This window comes from Patagioenas fasciata, chromosome 3 (genome assembly GCF_037038585.1).
Source record: "Patagioenas fasciata isolate bPatFas1 chromosome 3, bPatFas1.hap1, whole genome shotgun sequence".
Taxonomy (NCBI): Eukaryota; Metazoa; Chordata; class Aves; order Columbiformes; family Columbidae; genus Patagioenas; species Patagioenas fasciata.
In genome coordinates this window covers 87,109,441-87,129,329 of record NC_092522.1, presented here as the reverse complement: position 1 = coordinate 87,129,329, position 19,889 = coordinate 87,109,441, and the positions used below count along the sequence as shown (strand labels likewise).

Sequence of the window (19,889 nt, the reverse complement as noted above, 5' to 3'; positions counted from 1 at the left end):
CTGCTTTTTGATCGAAGTACCTTCCATTTTTCCACATAAGCTAAGACATCAAGATTTAGACAAGACAAGGCAGTTTCATTTTGTCTTACTTTACTTTCTCCATAACTGTAATTAGCGTCATAAACAGCAAAAATTATCTAAGGTTTACTACAATTAAACTAGCACCTCTACCAGATGGATGACAATTAGAAAAACAATGCAAACTGGCACAGAAGTTGAAACATGAACAGGGATAGAGTTATTTGGGTCATTCATTCCTTCAGCAAGAAATACATGATTAAGAGAGCAGCTCACTCAGCCCAGGAAACAAATGTGCCTGGAAGAAGCTAGATTTACCACACTCATGTTCATAGAATGAACAGACACATCGAGGATACTTAATACTAACACATTTAGACATACCTGTTAAGTCGCTCTAGAACAGAATCATCAGCTAAAGAAATCTCATCAAGGAGGAAAAAACCTTCCTCTTTCATTGCTAAAACAAGAGGTCCATCACACCACTCAAAGAGTCTAGAACTATCAGATTCCTCCTAAGAAATGGAAAAGTAAGTGAAAAACCATTAATAATTCGGGTTTTTTTTTCTTCCATGGTTACACTATCCAAACTATTATTGATGTAAGACAAACCTGGTCTTTTGACCTCTGTCTGACTGGTCGGAGTCCTCCCAGGAAGTCTGAAGTCTCCATATGCAAATGGCAATTCACTGAGTAGAGCTTCTGATTTTTTAGTGCTGCAAAGATCTGACAGATGGTAGTTTTACCACACCTGCAACAAAATAATTTAATTGAAAGGGAAGAATAAAAAAAGAAAACCAGCACACTTTGAACAGGATTCATACTTTCACTGAAGAGCTATAACACAAAAGTCCAGCTTGCAGATTTCCTTCTGCTCCTTTCCTTGAAAGAAATGTATGTAAAGTGAAGGCATTTTTGGCACAACTATTGCTGACTTGCACAAAATGCCTTTGATTAAATTTAAATCAATAACTGCATTGATGAATTTCTGCAGGTTCCAAGTCAAATTTACTTCAGCCTGCCCCTACGGGTACTCAACTAGCCTAAGATTTAACTAAACTGGAGATGCTACATGTCTAGACCAAGCCTAAGTCCAAAGGAATAAACTGCTGAGTACCTAGAGTTCTCTTTTATTACTTATGTATTTCTCCCTCTTCTTGTGTTTTAATTCCCTTCTCTCCAACAAAAATTTACTCTCCAAATTTATAACCAGCACAAGAGCAGCATCTACTTCCAAAACCTCCTTTACAGCATATGAGACATCGGCAGGGGGGAGAAGCAGCAGCAAGTCTATATTCACAAGCTCTTAAAACATGTAAAGCAAATGTGCTTTCACACAAACCATCAAAATTTCCCAAAAGCAGCCTCTCCAGTGAGGCACATCAAGATTCTACACAGCACCTTGTGAAAGGTGGGGAAAGCAGCTGACCTCAATTGTACTACTTTCTATATAATTTCTATGTTGTTATTATACATAATGCAGACAATCCCATTAAAGACTTGCACTGCAAGAGATGCAATTGCTTCCCTCAAAAGAGAACTGTGAAGAACAGCATTTGCAAGACTGCCATGACAAAGGCTTAAATATCCCAGACCAAAGAAGCGCTGAAGCCCACACAATCATTTGGTGGCTGGTAAAGCACTACAAAGAACTGCATCATAAAAAGCACGGTTACCCAGTGTCTCCCACCAGCAGTACTGGTTCACCAAACTCCAGGGCTCGTCCCACCAAAATCGCAAGTCTCCTCATCCCTTGAGTCCACACAATATGGTTAAAATCTCTGTCCATCACTGACATCTGCGTGGAGGATTTAGCTGCACAACACAAAGCCATCAATCAACTTCAGTCACATCTAGACAACTACTAAGCGTCGTCTTTCTAGGAAACTCACCCAGTAGCTTTTTGACGCTTTCCTCTGAGAAGAGAGACTCAGGATATAGATTTTTCTTGAAGTGTTTTTCAAGAACGCTCTGAATAACATCCACCTCCTCTTGTTTTCTGACTCTGCCTGCCAGAAGCATAAAACCTATAGAAGAGAGGAAGAGAGAAAGTAATTACTACCTGGTTAATCAGCAACAAAAAATTATATTTAAGAACTAGAGTTAGAAAGTAATACTACAGACACTCTAAAAAACTGAGATAGCACTACTTACCATCATTTGCTAAATGCTGCAGCCAATCATAGTCCTTCTCCAGCTGTTCTGCCAATCTGTACCTTTCAGCCCAACGAAACAGATCCCGCAGGGTAATGAACCCGTGCTTCCCAGCAAACACCGTTGAGCCCCTGCGGTAAGACTGTCATAAGAACAAAACATGAGCTGTTTTTTCATGAACCTGTTTGAATACTCAAAGCAAAGCTAATCACAACTCTCTGATGTGACACTTCTTCAAACTGCATGAGGCAGAAAAACAAAACGAAGTCTAGTACAGTCATGACTCCCAAACTCAAATTACCTTAAGCAGGTGTTTGATAGGTACCAGAAACAAAATACAGATAATAATAAATAAAAACACTAATAAGAAAATAGGTATCTATAATAAAACAAAATCCAAGCAAACATTAGGTTCTACACCAAAATGTATATTAGCACTTTTAAGTGTGCCCAGGTTTGTGCTGCTGCAATTCCTTTTAAATATGTGAGTTTTAGATAGATACTAAGCATTACAAGCTTTTTAAACACGGTGTCAGGGCACATCCAAAATTTTTGTTTAAAAATAATACCAAGTTTAGCATGACCCAAAGACAGCTACAAATCCAACACTACTTTGGATCCTTAGCAAGAGATTATTCTACACATCAAATCCCAAGGCTTTTGGTTATTAGTTCTTTTGCTGCTAGTTTTCTCTCAAATCTGACCTCACCTTCCCTATTCTTTATCTCAACCACTGAACTAAGTACTTTGGTGTATTCTCTTCCATCAATTATGGTTTAGGTTTTTAAGTATCTGCCAGTTTACACCCCCCCCCCCCAAAAAAAAAAAAAAAAAGGTATTGTTATTACTTTATGTTGAAACATGTTTGCATGTCTTCTACAAAAAGAAGAAAGACTCATACTTGCAGGTCTAACATGACTTTGACAAGCTTGCTGCAATAAGAAGGTGGCAAACTGCATCGTTTGTGCAGGATGGTTTCCAATTCAGCACTTGGCAGTTCATCAAAATGTAGTTCCACAAAACGATTTCTGAAGGCTCTGGACAAAATCTAAAATACGAAAACATACTAATGCTTGAACTTTTTCCTTTGATATTCCTCATGTTACATATCTTCCCCTATACACCCAAAGGAAATATGAATAGTGTCATAGTATACAAATTAGCACATACTCATAAATATTGAAAGAAAGCATAAGAGACAGCCTGGATGAGGACAAGAGCTTTAAAACATGTTGTGATTTAACTGCAGTAGGCAGCTAAGCACCAAACAGCCACTTGCTCACCCCTCTACAAGGTGACTGGGGAGAGAACCAGAAGCATAAAAGTGAGGAAACTCATAGATTGAGATAAAGACAGTTTCCATAGGTAAAGCAAAAAGTGCATGCACAAGCAAAGCAAAATTAGAAATTCATTCACCACTTCCCGTCAGCAAGAGGGTGTTCAGCCATCTGTAGGCAAGCAGGGTTTCATCACGCCCAACAGTTATTTGGAGAAACAAACACCAAGTATCCCCCCCTTCTCCCCACAGGTTTTATTGCTGGGCACAAGAACATGGCATGGCATATCCCTTTGGCCAGCTGGGGTCAGCTGTCCCAGCTGTGTCCTCTCCCAGCTTCTCGTGCACCCACAGCCTACTCATTGGTGGGGTAGTACAAGAAGCAGAAAAGGCCTTGATGCTGTGCAAGCACTGCTCAGCAATAGCTAAGACATCCTGTTTTGGTCACAAATCCAAAACAGCACCATACCAGTCACTACGGCAAAATTTAACTGTTCCAGCCAAAACCAGTAAAAAATGCACATCAATAGCCTAAGTCAAATCTCTCTCCAGTGCTCTTGAACAAGAAATGCTGAGTGAAACATAACATACATAAACTCCAGCTCAGTAAAGCACTTAAATCTCAACTACTCAAAATGAACTAGAAATTTAGTATCTGCAAAACAAGCAACTAACCTAAACAGAACCCAGCTATACTGAAAGTTATTACACAGCCACCTGAACTCTCTGCCTCTTGAAAGTTTCGTGTTAATTCTGTGCCACACATCAGAAACGTTTTACATCACACTTCTTTGTACAAGACAGATTAACTCCTTAGAGTCACAGCTACTCAAAGGAAGAGATTATACAGACCTTTCTGCCACCATAGAGTCCTGGAGGATTCTGGGTAGCAAACAGCATGAAGCGGGGGTGAGCTTTGACAACCTCCTGGGTCTCAGTAATGAACAGCTCCCTGTTATCATCCAACAAACGGTTGAGAGCCTCCAGAACATCAGTGGGAGCCAAATTAAGTTCATCTAGAACAATCCAGTAACCCTTTCTCATTGCATCTATGAGAATGCCTTGGAGGGAACAGAAGTAGTTCTAGTTAAAAATCTAAATAAACAAAACTAAATCTAACAAACATGCATTCAGATACTTAGAGCAACAAGCTTTCAATCAGCATAAATGCTAATCCATAGATGGAAGCAACAGTATTGTTGAAATTGTTGCATTATTTTATGTCCAATACGACAGCTACGATGAGACAAAACTGAACTCTTAAGAATTCACTGAAATTCACATATGTGATTATCATTAATATGCAACTACTAACTTCATGACAGGTCATCTCTCCTTTGTAATAAAACAGACAAGCAGAAAAGAAGGAAAAAAAACAGTCAAGTAAGATGGGAATTTGAAGTAAACATAATATCCCCACCAACCTTCCTTAAATACCAGCTTCCCAGAGGCATCTGATGTGTAACAGCCAATATATTCCTGGATGTCAGTATGCTCATGATTGTTAATCCTTACACAATGGTTCCCAGTAGCAGCAGCCAACCAGCGAATTAAACTGGTTTTACCAACAGAGGTCTCTCCTTGAATCAGTACTGGGTGAGTCCTAAAAGGGATAAAAATAGTGGTTTAGAAGCAGAGTCATAATTCTCATATACCAGACATGGACATTATTTGAAATTTTCATAGATCTACATTACCAAAGTATATTACCAAAATATCACCACTTAGCTCACTTGGAATATCCAAGATCATACACTACCTAGAGAAACACAAGTAACTTTATGCCCAAGAGCCAGCTGTTGCCCAGAAAGCTTTACGTGACAGTGTGAAATAAGCAGGCTATTCTAACTGCAAATTTCTAAAATATCATTTAAATAAAACTATGTGTGGCAGTAAGGTGGTTTAAGGAGACAAGAAACATTTAGAAACTCAAGTCACTGTATAATGAAAAGTTAACCTTAAAGTAGAAGGCAAATGGACATTACTCATGCCAAACAAAGGCTAGACAGGCACCAACACTTCAAATCCTAATAAACATCTCTAACTTAGATTTTTTTTTTTTTTTTTAAATTTTTTTTTTGTGTGTGTGTGGAAAAGTTGAAACAGACTTACCCTGCAGACACAACTCTGGCAATGTCTTTCAGATTAAGCTTAACTGAAGGGGTTAGCACATAAGTCTCATCTACATTAGGTTCTTTATCCCCAGCTGAAATCCAGTATCCTTCTACAAGTACAAATCTCCCTCCTTGGGGTTTGGGTATTTGCTAAGGAGACAAGACAGAAATAACAGACTACACAAACAAATTCCAATTTGCTAATGAAGACAACTCTATAATACCAATGCAATGTTCTGTAAGAAGTCATTTTAAATTAATCTCTGAGCACCCCTGCAGTAAGCACTGTCACCTTGTCACATAATGCAACAGGAAAGTCCTAGTACTGAATTTTGAGGTACACTTCCAAGCAGGAAATGGGCTTTATCTTTCTATATTCCTCCATATTTTCTAATATGAAGGGGTTTACTCTGAAACAAACACCCATCTCCTACAACTGGTTTCCCCATCCCACCTGCCCAGACCCCCATGCAAATTCATGCTGGGCTCCCAGAACTAGAGAAATTCTGCGTTATCCATTAGAAACAAACACAGATGTTTGCTCTCTATCCATATGTTCTACATTCAGTCTAAAAATAAAAAGCCTGTGAAAGCTCTGCAAAAATCTGTGAAAGCATTACAGTTGGAGTCACTTTATTAAGCTGCCCACACTTCCCAATGCTGTAACTAATCAGACTTCAATATTTTTCAAATTAACAAATAAACTATAACATATGGACATTTCAAGCAGAAGTAAAAACTTATGAAGGAACAGTATTTTTCTTCCTTATAACATGAATAACAGGACAAATGTGGAGGAAAAAGACACAGAAGGCAAATCAAAACAAATTCTGCTCTGAATACTGAACAGCTCTATATAGGCTTAGTTACCTACCTGCTTGAGAAGGCTTTTGATGTTGCCAGAGACTATGTGCTGGCAAATTAGCTTTTGAACTACTGGGTGAGAACTTCTGTCAAGCTGCGTCAGGAAACTCAAACAGAAGCCCTAAGAGGAAGAGTTATTTTCAGTGATAAAATGAATAATTATTAGGGGAAAAAAAAGGTGATTAAAGCATCATTTCTGTTCAATATCATACTTCGAAGAGAAGATTATCATTTATCCAAACAGTCTTAGCAGTCAATATACACTGAAACAAACCCCAGCATAGGTAATCACCTCATACAGTGAGCGTGGTATGCTGCAACATGGATTAGATGCTGCGAATCTCAATGCCCTGCAAAGTGTACGGAGACTATAGTGAGGTCTGTGTCCAGTTCCATCCACCAGCTTTGCTTCTGCTTCCTTTCTCACAGATAAATAAAAGCTGCAAAAATAAAGAGTGACATCAGTTCCAGTTACTTAGTGCTGTTGCTAATCAGACCATTGCTCTAAGGAATTAAACTGATTAAACTTATCTCCAACTGTCACTTTTTCTAAAAGCTCCAGGTTAGGAAAGCCACGCCAAACTCTGTCATCTGTATAGTCACTGAAGCAAAGCAACAAACTGTTTTAGGGCCATATTTTTGAGAGAGCTTGACATAAAGACTATAAACTCAAAGTATTCTAAGAATATAACAGTTCTTCAGGTTAATGCAGTCAGATAATACACCTTAAACCAGGATAACTGGTAACTTGATAAATATAAAACTTTCAGTGGTAGGATGTACAAAAACAAACCCTTTTAGTCTCTCTGATGGGAAAAAGGACTGCAATGATAACGCTTTTTAACTGGTGCCACCCAAAGAAGCACTTCTGAATAAAAGAAAGTAAATCTCCTCCTCAGAAGTACAGAAACCTTCAGAATGAAGGGGATGGATGTCTACCGTCTTCCATTTCCTAAGGCTGTGCAAACTGCTGCATAGGAACCTTTATAGTGTTACCAAAAAGAGTCTAACACAGATTACAGTTACATACTTTCTTACATGTAACCTATTCCATCAAGGATTTAAAGAGATTATAATTAACTTACTTTACAATTCCTTGTACTGTATTTTTGTTCACATTCAAGCCTCTCAGATAATCCATTATAAGAATGTGCAAGTCTCCTTCATTTCTCAATTCTTCTACATAAAGTTCAGTAAACCTATAAGAATCCATAACACTTAGAAATCTGACCACATTAAAAAAAATTTATATATGATCCTCATGGTATACATCTGAAATTTTGTAAGAGGTAGAATACTAACTTGTCAAACTACCCACAGATAGGCTTAAGAATCAGAGTAATTTAAAAGAACATATTACTAATACCTTATTTTTAAGTAACTTATATAAACTATTTTAACTTAGTAGACTGAAAATTAACTACAGTATTGTATTTTTTTTAATTAAAATTTTAAACAATTTGTGAGAGATAACCAAACATTATGGACTGAACACTGGGGCACTGACAACAGCAGTAGCACTTTTCAAAGTGGACTCTTCTAGTTATCTCTACTTTTAAAAAATAGACACTTATAATAAAACACACATTCTAATTTTGTTGTGACTAGTATATACAGGTTGTTTCCTAGTTTCACAAATATGCAGCTCAGCAATGATAAAATGAGAAAACTTGACGATAAGCGAAGGAAAACTAGCATCGAAACATGTACTCTGAAGTTCAAAGTATCTTTAAATATGTCAGTGTTCCACATTTAGTACACTACACTAACAGCTCTAGTTCATGAACATATTTTCTAACCATTAGTTAGTCCAGCATATTTGCACTGGATGTTGAATATGAGTCTGCAGCCCTTCCATACCATGCACTACAACTGCAAATAATGGCTCAGGACACACCACAGCAAACCCAATACAACTGAGCAATATCACTAACTTCAGAAGGGTGGACATTTTTGACAAATGCAAATATAAGTTCATTTAAACTTAAGATGAATGAAGTCTCCTTTCTTCTGTATACACTCTCTTTCCTTGCACTACTAAGCAAGGAGAGCTAATAGCAATAAAGCCTTACTTTGCCACTAATAACTGCAAATGACTAGTTACATATAGTAAATGCATCTCTAAAGTTTTGCACCGTGTTTATTAATCTGATAAGGGACAACATGTGCAACTTTCATCATTCATGAGGGAAACTGCATCAAATACAAGCAGAAGATCTTTGTACCCAGGAACAGTAAGTATGGAAGAATGGACTTGCCACAACTTCAGTTTCCTGGCCACAGCTTAGGTGTTTGAGGATCACATGTCAAATACTTTGAACATCATACATCTGCTCCACCATGCAAGCCACCCTTCTTCTAAGCAAACAAGGCTGGATATAGAGCTTTTTGCAAGGATCATCAACACTTCTGAGTTATCAAGAGAAAGGCTGCTAAACAGATACAAAGTATTTGTCTTTATTACTCCCATCAGGAACATAAACTGCCACAGTAGCACTCTCAGGCACTGACAGCTTAATTGTAAAGAATGATCAATCCCTTGTCTCCAGTGACAACACTCTACACAACTGCTAGACCATTTGTTCATGCTCAGCAACTTTACAGAAGTATTTTCCCAATGCTATTTCATAAAAGACCTTCAACATGATGTGGAAAACACCTCTTGCAGGAAGTTAATTTGAATTCAGACTTCTATCCTCAGTTTTCAAAGCAGATATTCTTCACTGGGTCAAGTCATTAAGCTAGTTAACTCTGAAACAAAGACAGTGACTAAGTATTTTGTCACAGAATCATTATTTCCTACCTGTTTCTTATTCCTGGAGGGAGGTTTCTCTTTCCAACATCTGTAGCTGGATTCATGCATGCAAACAGGCGAAAATCAGGGTGACGGACAAGAGGCTCTAAAGGAAAACAGAAATAAGAGACACAAGGTTAATGCTAAACCCAGGATTTTTATTATGTTAAATAAGGTAAATTTCTTCTAAGCTAGCTTTCTATTACTGTACTACTACATTCTCTTAAACTGCCAGGGTGAAAAGTTTTCAGAGAATAACCACATGTAATTTCATGAGAAGTATATCTGCATCTTTACAACAGACACAGGCAAGTGAAACCATGACATTTATTTGTGTGTAGCAGGATGTTTTAACAACGCAAAATATTTCAAAAACTATATAAGCCCTAAACTTGGAGCTCCTTTTGCCTCTTCAGAACAATGGCCACTGTTTCCCTTTGCCAGGAAGAAAACCAGCCTTGGAAGCTCATACAACATTTGCCTCTACCTGTAGCTCCAGACAATAATATGCAGCAATTGCATTTTTTACCTTTAGGTCTGCACTGGGTCTGGCTGTGATGCAGTTAACTTTCTTCACACTAGCGTTTGGTTATTGCAGCCTTGATGCTGTGCCAGCACAGGTCATTCTCTTTTTCCCCACTCTCCCCTCCCTCCCCCAGTGACTTAGCTGGGAATAAGCAAAAAGCTGGGAGAGGACACTGTTGGGACAGCTGACCCAAACTGGCCAAAGCAATATTCCCTACTACACATTATCATTAACAAGAACTGGGGTAAAGGAAGAAGCAGGTATTGATTTTTGTCTTCCAAGGTGGCTGTTGCTTAGAGACTGGCTGGACTTTGGTCTGCTTGTGGGAGCTGCTTAGTGACTGCCTTTGCACCACCCACTTCACATGAGATTTCTTTTTTGCTCTTCCTATTCTCTCCCCCACTTCTCTCTGGATGATGGTGGGGTGGGAGGACTGAGCACCTGTAATGGGTGCTTAGCTGCTGGCTGGAGTCAACCCACAAGGACTTGTTAAAATCAAAGGCCTTATCCACATCCAGCTAGCTGGAGAATGTATTTGGAGGATCAGTGAAAGACAATTACTACAGTACCATAGAATCATAGAATGTCCCAAGTTGGAAGGGACCCACAAGCATCATCAAGTCCAACTTTTGTCCCTGCACAGGACAACTCCAAAATTCATACCATGTGTCTGAGGGTGTTGTTCAATTCCTTCTCGAACACTGTCAGGCTTGAGGCTGTGACCACCTCCCTACCCCACTCTGGGTGAAAAACCTTTTCCTAATAGCAACAACTGAACATCATGTCCTGTGCCCTTACCTGTCAAACTACCTCAACTTAAAAAAACAAACAAACAAACAAAAAAAAAAAACACACAAAAAAACCCATTAAAAAACCCCAAACAAACAGAAAAATCACAAACACCCTCCTTGAATTGTTTTTAGAGACAGCAGTGCTTACTGAGGGCACTAGACAGACCTGCTCTTCGTAGGTTTCAAAGAAGCAAAAACTACAACAATTTCTGCATGCTGAAGTCTCCTGAGCCACAATGAATTCAAACTCCAGCTTCTTGCACATAAAAAGTATGAAGTCTAGAAAGAACACATTATTCTCTTCTGCACATATTCATTTTAATGGTAAGTGTTCTCAACTTATTTTGAGCCATATAGGCTGAATAGCAAGATATAGCATAAGCAAGCACAGAAACAGTACCTGTGTCTCCTCTGTCTAGTAGCACCAGCGACCCAGAAGATCCTTCCAATAAACCACTCAGGCACTCTAAAGTCTCTGCTGCAGCCAAGTTAATCTCATCCAATAAAATCCACTCTCCTTTTTTTACTGCTTGTGCCAGAGTACCCTAAAAATAATATCAATTTGTTAATCGTGTCACCAGCAGTGATATCAGCTGAAGTATCTGTATACTGGAAATATTTATTTTGCAGTTTATGGGTTGATTAGACAAATGGTAGCTCCAGGCCTTTAAAAGCAACAGAAGATTTACTTCTCTCCCTCATCAACAGGAATTATTTTGCAAGTCACAGAAGTCAGAGAGTTATCCCCATTACTAGCTACCAGATGTAACAGAATTAAGCTCTTATTTGTGCAATGCTGCCTGTCAGTGACATCCATCACTGTGTTGCATAAACTTCACTGACAACACTATGAGAATAAAGATAGCTAATCTGAAGAAATCCAAACAAAGACACAAGCAATATTATATTTCTCATGGAAGAATTCCTCATCTTATGAATTACAACTCTGCTGAAGTCAAAGGTTCCCCAACTATTCATATAACAATAGGACTGGTCAACATTTTACACACTACACAAAATTTGACAGCATATATTCATACTAACAAGGTGATGAGGAAAAAACATGCATAAACCATCATAGCTTCCCCTAATCGTACTTAATGACATTAGAATAGTACATCAAGGATTTTAAACATTTTAAAAAAACATCACTTCTAGATAAACATCAGAGATTCTTAATATTAAATCCTTCACAGGAATCTTTAGGCAGGAACATGTCCTACTAGAGATTGGTCAAGGTGTCTTTTCTAGTCTCATACACTTGAAAAGACGATATGACACACTTCTGATATTATTTTATCATGCCAGTCCTAATTAATATTATACAGCATTGAATTAACATGTTAGCATAAAACATTCCCCTCTGCCTCCCCCCATCGAACCACCATCTCCTTGCAGTAGCACACTTCGCTCCACAGAGTTATCACGTAACAAGTTTTACTTAACAGCAGGATTCTTGCCAGGAAGTTATTTATATAATACTGATTGCAAAGTCTTTTAAATGTTCCTCCTTATTCAACCTAGCATCAAAATGCAGATCTCTAAATACCTCAACAAATGCAAACAGAAGAGCACTTTCTGTCATTTTCATCTGTTGATGAGCATGATTCAGTTTAAGACCAAATGCCTCCCACTTTTCCTTCAGTGGCGAGCCTGTAAGCAAAACAAATTTAAGCTTGTACCATCAGAACAATAGCACAAAAATGTTTAATAGCCGTAGTTTAATCAAGCTGTTTCAAGCACAGAAATACAAGAGTAAGTTTGGCTGAGCAATTAAAACATTCAAGTTCTACATATGACACCTCATGAATTAAGAACAACAAAAAATTTTTGCCTTTTTTTTTGCTCCTTTAAAAAATTTAGCTGAATACTACTGATATATGGGTACAGATAATTTGCTATTCATTCCAGCATATCCCAGCTCAGGGAAAAATATTCGTGATGTACTTGATTCCAGCATGACTGCAATTCCCAGAGACACAGGCATCTCAGAAAAATAAATCCAAATTCACAAACTTTGTGACAGAACAGATTAATAATGAAGGTTTCAATATCAGTAAAAGCACTGTTGCTTATCAGTTATGACATCATTTACTATTGGACATGTTTCAGCTATTTGTTTAAAGTTACAGCCTGAAGTACATGCAGCATCATATCTTCAGTTGCTAGCTTTGCAAGTTACAGATCTCAGCTTGTCTTTATTTTGGGATTGTCAATATTTGCAACAAGTGATCTCCAAAAACCTCTGGTTTTTTTTAAGTATATTTGTGGGCATTTATTTTAATACCTGCGTATTCAGAAGAACCAGTTAAAAGAAGAGGGAAGACAAGGTTCATAATTAAGTTTATTTGGCCCACACTGAATGAAAACAACAACTTCACTTGTTCAGCAGATCTAGAAACAGAAACCACTCCATGCCAGACAAAGTAACAATACTGCCTCTGTCTCAAATGAATCATAAAACAAGAAAAATGGCTATTTGGAGACAAAATTACAATGAAACAAAGTTAAGAACTAGGCAAGTCAGCATCACTGACAGTGAAACCAAAGTAATCATAAAGTTCCTACCAAGTTTTTAACATCATTACTACTATAAGAAAGCTATTACTTTGGGTTTTGAGTTTATCTTGTTGTTGTTGTTTTGGTTTGCTGTTTTTAAAATAGGATCTATTTGTGAGACCTAATGAGGTTTAAGGACTGAAAGTATGAGTGCATACACATGGAAGACTGCCACATAAAAAACTAAAACGGTTCACCAACACAGCAAACAAGTATGTGCTTGAGTGGAGTTGAGATATCAAGGGCACCACAGGTCAGACAAACAAACCTTCACTCTTAGACATGGCTGACAACAGCGAGAGATTAGAAAGAAAACACTATTCAAACAGTATTTTGAATGCCTTGCTGTAGACAGGGATTGCATTTTTTGAAACCAGAAGAAAGCAACAAAGCGGGAGGAAAGATAAAAACCAAGAAAAAAAACCTCATCTACTCTACAACAGTTCACCACTAATTATGTGTTTGATCAGTCTGAACTCTTACCAGATGCATTTTCTTTTGCTTCCTTATTAACAGCAGATTTATGAATATGCTGCATTAGCTTTAGCAGATCACGCCAACGTTTCTGCCTGTAGCAGGTCTGAATGTGTCCCAAGAATGTCTGGTTTTTCTTTCTAGAAAAGGTCTGATAGAAGAGTTCTTCAAAAGACTCTCGCAGAGGTAGCCAGATCAGCTTGTTATCCACAGGCTTGTAACTGAAGAGAAGCAAAAGAATAGTTACTCATTCGTGACACAGGAACTTGCATCTGTGAACTAACAAAAAGAGTTACTGAAACAACAATATTGCGTAGGAAGGAATCGTGGTTTCCATAGTGTTTTACTCGACTAAGAAGCAAAGTAAAATTGCACATATTTAAATGCACTTTATAAGGTATTTTTACAAAGACAGGACTACCCTGATAAGCAACATTTTTACTACTACCAATCACTATGTCCAGTGAATATTATACTGTATCTATATTGAACAGCTTACGCATTTTTAGAGACACTGGGTGATGCTTTTAAACTACTTCATCACATACAGATGTAGACACAATTCAGTGAAACTGCCTCTGTTCTTCAGCAAGGACAAGGTTTCTGCATGCAAACATGTTTCTTAAGGTATTTATGCTACTATGAAACTGATACATGCCTAAATTCTTTGACAACACAACTATATTTACATTAGAAGCTTGTTCTGATACCGCCAGTTTGTTATGCAGAACAGACAAAACAGTAGTCAGTGACTCACCCCCCTAATAGATCTGCTGTGTCACTCTGTTGGTTCATGTTGATAACCCTCAAATGGTGTCCTTGAAACAGAAATAGAAAACACCATCAACCGGTGGGGTATTTCTCCTTTGCTGTTTTTTTAATTGTCTTCAAGTAAGTTAAAGTCTTCACCATTGATTTACCTGTAATATGAGCAAGGTACTGAACTGTCGAGGTTTTGCCAGTTCCTGTTTCACCAACCAAAAGCACAGGCTCTCCCTTGACAACACAAACTGCAAGCTGTTCAATCAATACTGCAGATGGCCGTGTGGCAGCAAAGGTTTGTTTTGCTCTGAAAAAACAAAGGAAGCAACTCAAAACCAAGATTCATCAAGGATCTCATTTTAATCTTACCTTAATTATTTTTAGAAGAGTGGTTGAATTTAGGATTTTTTAAAAGTTATTATTAAGAAAAAAAGGTTTGTGGAAAAAATTAGTTCCAAGATGCCCTCGTAAAATACTTACTTTTGTTAACATACAACCGAGAAATTCAGGAGTTTTTAAAGAACTTCTCAGTCAGCAGAATTCGTGTCACATACTATTAAAACAGCTGTGGATGCACATTGCTTTGAAGAAACTGTAGTTCAAAAGAAACTGAAAATCTGCACGTTTTGGCTGCCAGAAGTATGATGCAGACAGCCTTTAAGATATGCAAGGTAAAGTTCCAATCACAAGAACTCATCACATTCCTTCCACTGGAGAGAGAATATACAATTTGGCTTTTTTTTTTTTTTAAATCCTGTGACTTCCAATCTATTCTATTCCACCACAAAATATTTCAATTCACATGGAAACCACAAGATATTGTACCTTCGTACAGTGAGAGCTTGTGTTTCTTTCTTCTTCAGATGCACTCTTCCGATAGAGACTTCTTGGTCCCGTATTAAAATTTCTGGTTTATAGAGTTCACAAAAGAACTCTACCTGCAAAGGAAGCATCAAAACTTTCAATACTAATGTTGCCTACAACATCCCGTTAAGAAAATCCATGTTATGTTACCAGTAGCACTTTGTAGCAAGCTTATTTTTCATTATTTTGCATTTTTCAGGTTTTACATACTCATCATCTAAAATACTGAAGGACTTCAGAAGTGTTACAGTCTGTAAAAACAACTTTCCATTTAATAACTCGGTTACAGGTGTATGCCATTATATTTCTACTTTGCCTACTTCTGTGGTAGTTCAACTACATAAACTTGAACCTGAGAACAGTTAACTAATAATAAACAACAAACTCCCTCCAAATAACCTTGGTGAATATCTCTGTGTAAACAAGGATATTTTGCCATTGACCAAGGATAATAGATTCCCATACTGAAATAATGCAAAAGATGAAGGACAAAAAAATCCATAGAAGTTTCTGTCCACTTGGCTGGCAAGTTCTTCCATCTTTAAGTAGCAGGGGGAATTTTCTTTACAACCACACTTCTATAGTCAGAAATAAACTAATTCATTACTTTGTCAGCTAACTCAGCCATTTATATCACACACTATTAATATATAGTCACTAGCCTCCTAGAGAAATACTTGATTTTTTAATCAATTATTACAGAACAAGTACTAAGAAAGATTATGTTTCTCTCTGATGTCTTTGTTCAAGTGATTAAAGTTCACTGTAACCACCAAAGAAAAAACACTTTTTTTACTACTCTGTGCATCTAGCAGTATCATGTGCTTAAGCAACTGCACTGTTCCAGCTGTGTGATTCTTCTTCTGCATGAGGAGGCCATTAGGTTCACTGGAACTTTCAGAGAAAAAAAAACACAGCTGAAAATATACCAGGAGAAAAACATAGATCCACCCTCAATGCTAAAAAAGTGATTAGGACAGAGAGACGGTCATAATTTTTAAGAAAAACAGAACAAACATTTAAATTCATCACTACAAAAATTGCAAGCTATAGAATACTATCAACACACATAATACTAATCATGGCTCAACATACCTTTTTCTTGGAAATGTTTAGTTTACTTCCAATAACTTTTGCCATTTTCTGTCGGTTCCCTTGGTTGGACAGCATAGCTGTGAAACAGTCCAATGCCTGTCAAACCAAAAACAAACTAACTCCATCAATACAAATTTTATGTGATATCTTCTGACAAGCACCACCTTAATTTACATGAGACTGAATCCAATCTAGCCATGGTAAATAAAATCATTTCACTGTCCACAGATCAAATCAAACAATGGAGTTCAAAAGGATGTAATAAGAACTTCTGAACTCTGTAGTATAGGGAGTTTCTACTGAAAGTAAAAACTTTTCCATGTCCAGTCACAGAAGCTGTTTTTACATGAATGGACCAAAATGGAAAAAGTAACACTGTGAGATCTCGCATCTTAAAATGACCTCAGACTAATGCACACCTGAAAAATTTCAAACCTGGAACATATATTGATGCATAGGAAAGAATCCTCATATTAAAAGAAAAAGGAAAGCTCTTAAATCTTTTACTCTCCATCATAAGCAATCATCCCAGCTCATATTGGTTAAAATTATGTTGCAGCATGTTATTTGTATGACAGTAATAAGTCTGGACTGGCTTTCAGCACATTACTGCAAACAACTTTCCTAGCAGTGAGGAAAGCCTCCAACAGACAGATCACAAATATTCCAACTAAAGCCCAATTGCCTCAAATAAAACCAAACAAATTCTAATCTCACATTCCCAAATAGAGTGTTTAATGATTTGTGAGACAATGCTAGAAATTTGGGTAAGCAATTTCTGGATCAAGTCTTACCGCACCTCCTGAAAAATATTCACTGCTGTGGTTGAAGAATTACTGTCAAAGTTGTAAGCAATCCTGCTGCACCAATTCAGTAAGTCTCTAGAAAGAAAAACAAATATTTGGTACAATCAAGCCAAAACACACAGCACGTTCTTTCATGTTCAGCTTATGTCTTATGTCATCTTCTGGCAATTGCACATTTTGTTGTTGTGTAAGTTGTACATGGGAAGACACATATAAATAGGATGATAATTTTAAAGAGTAGCTGAGCACACAAAGACCAACAGTGTTGCTTTCAGATACACTGCTTAGAAATACAGGGTGTTTGAAAAGGATGTACCCAATTTTAAAGCAGTATATTTAATGACAGCAGCATCATACACTTACCTAAAATTTTACAAATGGTTTAATGACTTATGAAGTTTAAGTAACCTAGAGGTAATAATTTGAAACTCTGTGCCTTGCAGCGGTTGCAGAGATAGAAGTGATTTCAAATTGGGTCATCTTTCTGAAACACCCTGTAGATAACATATACTCCATTAAACCATAAAGTAATTACGAAATTGAAAAAATGAGAAGTAGCAAGCTTTTTATCCAGAAATGTATAAAAAACTATTTTTTCAAGATACTGATTCCTTATCAACAACACAAACTTCTGAAAGGCAAGAAAACGAAATACCTGATTCTAGAGAAACAAATGCTGTTTTAAAAACAGTGGCATTCTTACGCTTCACAAAAACATTAGGTACTACCCACACCTAGTATTTACTGACTAATTCACAAAGCACCACTAGTTACAGAAATTCCACAGGAGTAAACTGACATTTGGTATGAGGGGAAGAAATAACTGAACTCCAAGTTGTATTTAATCATAAAAATTCTGAAATTAATGGTACATTACAGATCTGGTTATTTTCAGTCTTCTCCAAGTTGGAATGCTTTGAGTGTCTAATACAGAATTATCTAGATGAGCAAATATATGTAACTGCTGAAAACATTACCTACTAGCTATTGTGAGAACATTATACGGTACACTCCAGTCAACAGTTCTTAACAAACTGGTATTTTGTGTTAAAATGAACTGAAAAATAATCTATGTGGCTTGATATCAACTCAGCACCACATATTACAAAACCTAAACTTTTTCCTCAAAAAATATATAGCAAATAGGAAGCCCTAAATAATTCAGATTGATATTTTTTTCAACATACATAAAATCATTATTTTAAAATTAAAAATTGATTTTTCCAGTTTTCATGAAATTCCAGTTTAATTATTCAAACTTTTTTCTTAGTTTTTTTTTAAATAGTGGTAAAAGATAAACCCTTCTATCTCTGAAGCTAGCTGACTAAACTTCCTTCTCATAAATGTGGAAGAAAAGCAACCTTAGAGACAGTTCTCTTCCTTCCAGATTTGGTTTCTTATGTTCTGATCTTGATTCTGATAAATCATCTGGTATGTTCATGGAGCCAGAAGCACTGTCTTCTGATGCCTGATACTTATCTCCTGTAAGGTGAATGTAAATGTCTAGCAAGTGATCAGTTACAAGAGCAAGGTTGGGGTATCGCCTTTGAAGAACCTGAAAACAAAACAAACAAACAAAAATCTTTAGCATCAGAAGGAAAACACCAGCACCCCCCCCCAGATTTTAACAGGACACACTTCAATAGATACTCAAACTAGCTAGCTGCACAAAACTGCTCTCTTGGAGTCTCTCATCTGAAGAAAATAAGTCATTGTAACATGTATGATATTGATTTGGATGCCAAAAAAATGAATTTTGCCAAGTCTAATTCATTTAATACGTTTGCACAAATAACAGGAAGAACAACAGGTACATTCAGCCCTATCTAAACTCAAATCACAATCGTACAACTTCATGACCGGTAACAAAAGCTCTTATCTCCTGTCTGTCTTCTTATGACGGATTTTTTTTGAGCGTTCAAGTTGACTATTCACTGTGCTGAGAAAGACACATTAAGGGGCTAGTTTTTCTTCTGTAATTTCCTTTCAGCTCAGCTCTCTCTACTAGAGCTTGCCAACCAAAATTATTGCTTCCAAAAATAAGCCTTTCACAGAGACATGCCAGGAACCCTGGTCTCACCCTGCCAAACCGAGTTTAAGATAAACCAGAAGAACATCAGTCTATTTTCAAGACAAGCAAGTGTTTTCTACCACTATCTCTTTTAAGTACTACAGAATCTTGCACAGTGTTCGATTTCGATGTTTTTGTGACTTGAGCTACCAAGTTACAAAAAAGAACAGAAAGAACCTAGTGGTGACACACTTAGCACCGAAGCTTCCTTTTTTCTAAGGTTTTGACAGTCAAAACCTGGAGGTTGTCTTTGACATCAGTTTGGCCAGATAGTCTTCTCTTAATACTGCAACTGTCAGCTTCCTAGAATTCCCGCCCATGTGGATCTCTTTGTAGTAGAAGTAGCCACAGCACACAAGTGCGTATATCTCCAGTAAACTGTCTGCAAAGGCCTTCCTGTGTCTCTACTTGCTCCCCCTCCAACAAAATCTAGGAGTACAAAATAAGTGCCGTTCTTGCCCCATTCCTCACACAATTAGCTGACAAATGACAAAACAGAAAAACACACAGATATTTAAAGTCACCCATAACTGTGCTAGCTGCTGAACAAGTTCCAATGAGTGAATGAATCCTATGGAAATACTATTTTCTAGAAAAATCAGAACTTTCTCTTCAACTCTTCTGCTAGAGTCTCTTCACCCCCTTTTCCCTGAGGCAAGGCTCTTTTAAAAAGAAGAATCTCTAGAGAATTCTATTTCGATTTAAGCCCTGGGCTCCCTTA

The 19,889-nt window shown here is 37.3% G+C and overlaps 1 protein-coding gene across 2 annotated transcripts in view; it reads right to left on the bottom strand.

Annotated features, from left to right (window-relative positions):
* The window catches only part of MDN1 (midasin AAA ATPase 1), a 98,934-nt gene that overhangs the window by 62,722 nt on the left and 16,323 nt on the right, over positions 1-19,889 (bottom strand). For both annotated transcript variants that reach the window (XM_065833421.2, XM_071806757.1), the window contains exons 10-31: positions 18,459-18,652; positions 17,091-17,172; positions 16,292-16,387; positions 15,158-15,270; positions 14,491-14,639; positions 14,328-14,388; positions 13,580-13,791; positions 12,087-12,190; positions 10,938-11,082; positions 9,230-9,326; positions 7,512-7,625; positions 6,719-6,866; positions 6,437-6,547; positions 5,561-5,712; positions 4,873-5,051; positions 4,301-4,509; positions 3,074-3,220; positions 2,173-2,314; positions 1,911-2,045; positions 1,695-1,833; positions 631-769; positions 403-533 (exon numbers count right to left, since the gene is read on the bottom strand). In XM_065833421.2, the coding sequence (XP_065689493.2) occupies positions 403-533; positions 631-769; positions 1,695-1,833; positions 1,911-2,045; positions 2,173-2,314; positions 3,074-3,220; positions 4,301-4,509; positions 4,873-5,051; positions 5,561-5,712; positions 6,437-6,547; positions 6,719-6,866; positions 7,512-7,625; positions 9,230-9,326; positions 10,938-11,082; positions 12,087-12,190; positions 13,580-13,791; positions 14,328-14,388; positions 14,491-14,639; positions 15,158-15,270; positions 16,292-16,387; positions 17,091-17,172; positions 18,459-18,652 (2,999 nt within the window). The remainder of the gene's footprint in view (positions 1-402; positions 534-630; positions 770-1,694; positions 1,834-1,910; positions 2,046-2,172; positions 2,315-3,073; positions 3,221-4,300; positions 4,510-4,872; positions 5,052-5,560; positions 5,713-6,436; positions 6,548-6,718; positions 6,867-7,511; positions 7,626-9,229; positions 9,327-10,937; positions 11,083-12,086; positions 12,191-13,579; positions 13,792-14,327; positions 14,389-14,490; positions 14,640-15,157; positions 15,271-16,291; positions 16,388-17,090; positions 17,173-18,458; positions 18,653-19,889) is intronic.